Source organism: Clytia hemisphaerica, unplaced genomic scaffold, assembly GCF_902728285.1.
Source record: "Clytia hemisphaerica strain Z4C2 unplaced genomic scaffold, Clytia hemisphaerica genome assembly, whole genome shotgun sequence".
NCBI classification, from domain to species: Eukaryota; Metazoa; Cnidaria; class Hydrozoa; order Leptothecata; family Clytiidae; genus Clytia; species Clytia hemisphaerica.
Window position 1 is genome coordinate 499,889 of NW_027104560.1, and position 7,587 is coordinate 507,475.

Genomic DNA, 7,587 nt, shown 5'->3' on the forward strand with positions numbered 1-7,587 from the left:
AGCACTAGAAGGAGGGAAAAGGATTATCACAAGAGGAGGAGGGAAAATATCCAGACAAAAGGAGCCTTTGGATTCGGAGCTTTTAAAAAGAATCGTCGACGAATACGGTAAATCTAAGAATTTGATGGATCTTCGCTTTGTACTCATCTGCGTGCTGGGATTTTCAGGTTTTATGAGGATTAGCGAAATTTTAGCTTTAAAGATAAAGGACATTTCTTTTGTCGATGAAGGATTGAAGATTTTTATTGAAACGTCTAAAACCGATCAACTTAGAGAAGGACACATCTTACACATTTCAAAAACCGACACTAAGTGCTGTCCGACATATTGGTTGAAACACTATATATCTTTGTCTAAGTTGGAAAAAGAAGAAGAGTCTTTTCTCATCTGTCGACTAGCCAAAACAAAAATATATCATAACGCAATTGGAAAATACAGTGTCTCATATTCGACGGTCTGGGCCTGTTTCAAAAGTCACCTAGCCAATCTAGTCGACGAAACCAAGTATGCACTTCATTCTTTGAGATCAGGGGGAGCTTCAGAAGCTGCAAATAACAACATTTCTGACAGAATGATATCAAAACATGGAAGATGGAAATCAGATCAAACCAGAAACCGCTACATTAAAGATAACTCAAGGAAAAGGTTTTCTGGAGACATTTGGACTATCTTCGTAACGCGAGAAACAAAAAAGTAACTGTAGACAACAACTAATATTAACAATTAGCTTATTCAAAATGAAATCGTCAGTAATCATTGGTAAATTTATATCCAGTATTCTAAATTCCTAAGTTTTAACTTAGGAATTTAGAATACTGGATATAAACCAATGATTACTGACGATTTCATTTTGAATAAGCTAATTGTTAATATTAGTTGTTGTCTAAAGTTACTTTTTTGTTTCTCGCGTTACGAAGATAGTCCAAATGTCTCCAGAAAATGTGTCAACTATGTATTGTTTGAATCCTTTTTTGATACTGATAAGGAGTAAAAGTTAAGATGACGAAATTGTATGTAAAAACTGATTCTTAACCTTATCACAGACTGTACCCGACTCCCTCTGCTGGCTGGAAATATGATTCAACAAAATAGGGGGTTCGTAGGGGTTCGAAATACCGTTTTCCCGTCCAAATTTTTGCTGAATCCCAGAATCCCGAAAATTGAAAAAATTAATAACACCGTCACACCAGTTTGTACAGGTTCAAATACCGAAAAAATGACAAAGAATAAGGCCAAATACCGTCACCGTCTGATTTTAAAATACCGTTTTCCAGTCTTTATTTGCGTCAAATCCCGTAACACTGTACTAAACAATGGCCAATCCCGTCACACTGTAAAAGTACAACTGCCCCCCCCCCTAAATAGCATAATATTTCGGCTCTACTAGAAGTTGAGAATTTTGATGTATAGCGTCGAGAAAAGGATGAAAAGGCTAATAAGAGTCGTTGGGAACAATATATGTCCCTAAATTAGCATTCTTCTCTTAGAGTGTCTACGAATTAGAACAAGATAATATCGATGTAGAAAACATCAATTCCCGATGAAATTTTACGCCTCTTTTTCCATAATCTACATAGATAGAAGAATTAATATCGCCTCTGAAACAGGAATATTAGACTTTTATATTCAAAAAATAGGCAGTCCCGTTCGTTCCCAACTATTTTGCTCAGACCTTTGTCCTCTTTGCAAAGGTAGCTGAACCAAATCTTAATTTTTAAGATATTAACTTTGAAAATGAGTCCTCAGATGGTCCCTTGTGACCCATGCGTTCGGAAAGCGTTAATTAAATGCTTTTAATCGTAAAGAAATCCATCAAAATCAGGAATCTTGATTATCTTTTAATTTCAGAAAACGATGATCGTGACGAGATCTATCGTAACCAAGACGAAAATGAAAATTTTTCAATATTTATGCTTATTTTTTTTATTTTTTCAAGGAATTTATTATTTATCTCATAAAATTGCTTTTTTTAAATATTTGTATATAATTTGTAACTCTTGTTGTTTGTAATTAGTAAATAAATCATTTCAAATTCGTATAAGAATTGTGTCATTCTTAATTTTAAGCAAATCAAATTCAATTATCGAGAAATTTAAAAAAGGTTCTGTAAAAAATACAGCTATTGGGGAGCTATTCAAAGTTTCTTGAGTTCTGAGGCTATAAGATGAAAGAAAAAACTATAAAGTAAAGATTTCGAATAAACCTCAAAAATTTTTTATGACAAAATATTTAGAGTGAAATTTTGATTTAAAAAGAAAGCAATGAAAGATTCTTTAGTACATTCCTTTTGATTTGTAGTCAATTTAACATTATTCGTGACGAAGAGTTCACACCGTATTTCAATATCATAATAACATCTTGCTATAACATCAAAATGATATCTTGCTACAACATTAAAATGATATCTTGCAATAACATCAAAATGATATCTTGCCATAACATCAGAATGACTTAAAGTTATGTCATATTGATATATCTATATGACATAAATCAAATTTGCAAAAATGATGTTAAAATGATGTCAGAGTATGATGTCATTTTTATGTTGAAATAATGTCATTTTGTTTGCTAGGTATGGACATTGAAGAAACAGAAGCAGCGGGCGGAGAGTTTTTTAGAAATATGTGTTCTTATCTTTTAGAAGACCAAAATGTTATGACCTTTAAATTTTTTATACAAATGATGTGTTCTAATCTAGGAAAACAGTTTGTCAAGATAAACTTGTAAGATATTGTTTTTCTCCACGAAAGATGTGTTCTGAAAAATTCTAGGGTTACTAGGCAACAAGATTACATCAATTTTCTCTTGATTATACCCCTGTCTCCTTAAAAGATGTGTTCTGAAGCTTTCTAGGGTTACCTAGACAACAAGAACACGTTAGATGACCTTGATTATTGATTATACCCATGTCTCATCAGAGTATGTTTATAATTCAGATACCCTATGGCTTCAAACGTTGTTGCTTCACGAAATGACCAACTACTAATCTCAGCTGGCGCAAGTAAACGTTCATTTGGTTGGTTCAACAAACTGGGTGTATCAAATGGATATGATACTGCTTTAAAACGCAATAGAGATGCAAATTTTGACGCTCAAGTATTAAGATGGAAAAAGTATATCGAGGATGACGATAGGGAGATTTTGAAGATAGCAAGAGACGACTGTATAACATTTGAGGAGGCATCGAGGATACGGCGATTAACTAAACCTCTGCCAGATGTATTCAAGGTATTCCATTCATCATAGTATTAGCATTTACATATTTTCTCTTTTTGATGGACTTTTTGGCCCAGCTAGCTTTAGCGTAATGTGCCTTTCATTAGCGAGTTTATGTATTTGTTCTTTTTTGGCGATGGAGGACGGCGGATCGGGGTAGCATATGCGGATTTCTGTATTTTGCCCAGGAAGGAGCAGACCCGCAGTTCTGACCTGCAAAATCGAGAACGGTAAAAGTCCTGATATACCGTCCTCCTTACTCAGTTATGATCTAAGGTGGAAGTAACTATTTTTACCAGGGAAGTATTGTCCACAATGTAGCAGAAAATAAGTACTCCCTGAACAAAAGTACTCCCGGAGTAAGTATTTCCCGGAAAAAAATACTCACAGAGTATTTTTTTCCTGGGGAATAAGCACTCCCTCTAGGAAATAGGTACTCCCTTGATTTAAGCCAGGGAGTACTTTAATCCTAGGAAAAAAGCACTCCCAAAAAGAAGACTCTCCATTGTATGTGTTCGAATGTTCGAATTAAATTTGGAATGTTTTGAGAAAAAACTCGAATGTTTATGTTGTTCAAGCTTCTGAGATGAATTTCTTTATTTTCAATCAACATGTCGACGAGCAATAAGCACGTCAATTTGCAGGATGTTGAAAAATATATCAGAAATGGGCAGTACCCCACTAATATAAAAAAGAAAGGGGCTAAAAGTAATTTTCGAAAATCATGCAAACATTTTTCAATCGTTCATGGTCATCTTACATTTAAAGGGACCAGAAAAGTTATTTTTGAAAATGAAAGAAAGCAAGCCATCATTCACGATGTACACGAGGGCATTAACGAAACCGTTGAGTCAGTGGCAATGAGTGGTCACAGAGGACGTGACTCAACCTACCAAAAAGTATCTGAGAGATTTTATTGGCATGGCATGGTCGATGATGTTAAAAACTATATTCGAACTTGTCAAAAATGCCAAAAACAAGGGAAAATATCCTAGAAAATCTCACCTGGACTTCAAAGTATCCATGTCGATTCAAACGTTATGCAGCAAGTTGGGGTAGATATATGCAATCTACCCGAAATGAATGGCTACAAACACTTAATTGTATTGATCGACTATTTTTCAAAATGGTCAGAAGCCAAACCTGTTCAAGACAAAACTGCCCCAACTGTAGCAAGATTTTTGTACGAAATGATATGTCGTCATGGCTGTTTTAAGACACAAATCAATGATCAAGGCAGAGAATTTGTGAATCTAGTATCTGATGCATTGCTTGAACTGACTGGAACAGATCAAAGGGTTACCTCAGCTTATCACCCTCAGGCCAATGGATTGTGCGAACGCCAGAATCGGACTATAAAAGACACATTAATCAAAGTCTTGGAAGAAAATCCAGCAAAATGGGTAGATGTTATCGACGGTGTTCTTTTTGCACATCGCGCAAGTATCCACTTTTCAACAAAGTATTCGCCTTTCTTTTTACTGTATAATCGACACCCGACTTTACCTATTGACATAAAGTACGACTTGATCAAGGAACCTGCAGATGTTAGTGAATGTGATGATCCTTTCGACATTGAGTCATTCAAAGATATCCTAGATTCGAGCCTGAAACTACGAGAAGTTTCACACGGTATTGCAGGGGAAAATATCGAAAAGGCCCAGAAAAAGCAACAAAGGGATTATAACAGACGCCACAGTCAGCCTGAATCAACTATACCCATTGGCTCACAAGTACTCCTTCAAGATATGAAACGACAAGACCGAAAGGGTGGGAAATTCAAATTCAAATGGATTGGTCCATACATACTAAGATCGATATCAAAAAGAGGCTTATGTGAACTCACTAATGTTAACGGGGTTACATTGAAAAAAAAGTATAATGGTACTTTTAGAGTCCCAGTATTGAAGTCCTAAAATAAAAGTTCAAAGTTTAATATGATTGAAGCAACTAAATCCAGTCATGATAGATCCCAGAACCAGCTAAAACATAGTGTGCAAGGGGGGTCCAGGTCCCATCAAAAAAATGAGGTCCCAGCACAATCTAAAACCCCAACCTGATATCTTGAATCCCACCTAAAACTCGAGTTTTTCCCTGCTCCCATAGGTAATTGTGTGGACCCTTTTTAACTCTAAAATTCAAAGAGTAAGAGAGCATTAAATAGCAAATTGGTTTAAGTAAGAAGGAAGGCGATGCAGGCGAAAATTTCTAAAATGGAATGTATACTTGTGTTTGAAAATAAGGCTTCTGTAACGAAGTTGGCAAGTCCCACCAATCAAATTTTAGTCCCAGCTCATCCTATTAACCCCCCCCCTGAAATCCAAAAAATGCGAAGTCCCACCTAAAGATTTGGAACCGAAATCAACAAACCCCCCTTAATTTAAGGAGGGGTGCACACTATGTAAAATTAGATTAAAATCAAACATAATGATAAGCATAATATCAGGCTGAATGAAATACTGAAATTTTGTACAATTTATCTTTTTCCCAGGAAACTTTAAGCATAAAAAATTTTAAGCTATTTTTGTTGATACTGAGGCTGCTCAACATAAAAATAGGAATTTTCATGAAATAAAAAAAAAATGACCGGATTGAAGCCTAAACATATGTTATCTCTCGCAACCACGCTCTGCTTTAAATGGATATGGTGAATATGAAGATCTGAGCTGGCTGTTTAGCTAAAACAATTAAAACTATGCTGCTTTTTGTTTGAAAATGAAAGCGACTGGGTTTATGTTTATTTTTGATTGGTCTTTGGTTTTGGTGCCAATAACCACGCTTGAAAACTCTTTTGATACATGTTTTTCTACAAGCATACTTTTTTTGGAAAACAATCTCAGTTATGCTTTAAGCTATATTTTGGGAACAAGCTTGTGAGCATATTTTTTTCAAAAAACTTAGAATGCTTATGAACGTTATGCATTAAAAACATGTATTCATTCCAAATCCGACTGAAAAAGATCAAAGCGGCAGGGGCGGGGGTCGATAAGACAAAATTTGTCCTGAAAATACCAAATTTGGGTGGTCTCTGTGTCAAAATAAATAACCCTGAAAATTTTAATGCATGGGTACTAAAATACCACTTCTCTCAAATGGGATGGTGGTATGCAAGAAATTCTCGAAAATCCTTTTAGACGTTTTAGTACACACTATATGTCCAGGATTTTGGTACCGACCTCCCCCTGAAAGCGGTGGACCAACCCGGGCAGATTCTTTTACAGAGCCATGAGGTATATTATTGCTCTATAAATTGTTTACATGATAAAATCAAACTTACCACGAGTGTTGGGCATATCTCTGATTGGATTGCCACGTTTGTTAAGAAGCACATACTGATCTCCACCAACCTGACGGCGAATCTCTTTATAAATTGTTCGAACATTCAAATCGTTCATTTCTGAAATGGTTATGGGAATTTCAAAGATCGGCTTTAGGCGATAGACAATTTTCTCATTTTCCATCTCTTTCTTTTCTACCAATTCGCACATTTCAATAGATCTTGTTGATTGCTTAGCTGATTTGCTTGGCAGTGGGCACTTCAAAAGTGCTTCTTTTCTTTTGAACCCAGGAACAGCCCGGTCACCTGAAAATGACGGTAAGGACGAGTTGCCTCTTCGTCCTTTTGACTTTTTGGTTTTGTATTCTTTATCATCATCATCATCATCAACAATGCTTCGAACTTTTGACTTTTTGTTTTTTTGTTCTTTATCGTCATCTAGATCATCATTAAAAATGTTTCTGTCCTCGAAAGCAACCAATCTGACAACAGAAGCTTTAGGTGGAATTAAAAAATTGCCATCTTCATCAGGCCATAGGTCTCTCACATTTGTTCCCAGTCTTACTTTGAGATGGGCACCAGCCCTTTTGCATTGGAATGCTTTGACCAATTCTGTTACTGAAATTGGGCGATATGTATTTATCACTTCCTCGTTAAAGTGTACTTTAATTGGTTCCATTTTTGACTAAAAAAGAAAAAAGGATATATATTAGGATCATTTGGGCAGGAGATACCAACTTAATATAATTAGGAAGGAATTTTTGTGCTTATTAATTTATTGTGGGAGATTAAGCCCAGCAATACAATTTATCAATAATTTGAAAATTTAATAGATAATTGAATGTCAGGGAAAATCAAATTTCTGGCTCATATAATCAAAATTATTTTAAAATCCTTGACACTCATTTTCAGGCTTAAATGGTCACATGTGTTTGGTTGTTAGTGGGCCTGAGTGGGCTGAAATTCTTGTATTTTTTTCTTCCTCTTGCCCTGGTTGAAATACCCCTGCCTGTCTAAGGACATGGAGGAGAACAGTAAAAGTTTGACTGGTTTTGAATATGAAAATTATATTAGGCTTTTGGCAACCAGTTTTT

General features: G+C 35.5%; 1 protein-coding gene across 1 annotated transcript; it reads right to left on the reverse strand.

Moving 5' to 3' along the window:
• Positions 1-2,134: 2,134 nt before the first annotated feature.
• LOC136823052 (uncharacterized) lies at positions 2,135-7,174 on the reverse strand. The gene is made up of 3 exons (XM_067079347.1): positions 6,494-7,174; positions 5,105-5,128; positions 2,135-2,157 (listed from the first exon to the last, which is right to left on the reverse strand). The coding sequence occupies exons 1-3, from the start codon at positions 7,170-7,172 to the stop codon at positions 2,135-2,137; spliced, it is 726 nt and encodes a 241-aa protein (XP_066935448.1). The 5' UTR covers positions 7,173-7,174.
• Between the last annotated feature and the right edge of the window lie 413 nt (positions 7,175-7,587).

Excerpts from the sequence above, each read along its gene's own strand:
- LOC136823052 (XM_067079347.1), bottom strand. The coding sequence starts at position 7,172 with ATGGAACCAATTAAAGTACACTTTAACGAGGAAGTGATAAATACATAT. Across the intron at positions 5,129-6,493 it reads AGATATGCCCAACACTCGTG|GACTTCAATACTGGGACTCT; the intron begins GTAAGTTTGATT and ends CTTTTATTTTAG. Across the intron at positions 2,158-5,104 it reads TCAATACTGGGACTCTAAAA|CCTCAGAACTCAAGAAACTT; the intron begins GTACCATTATAC and ends TTCATCTTATAG.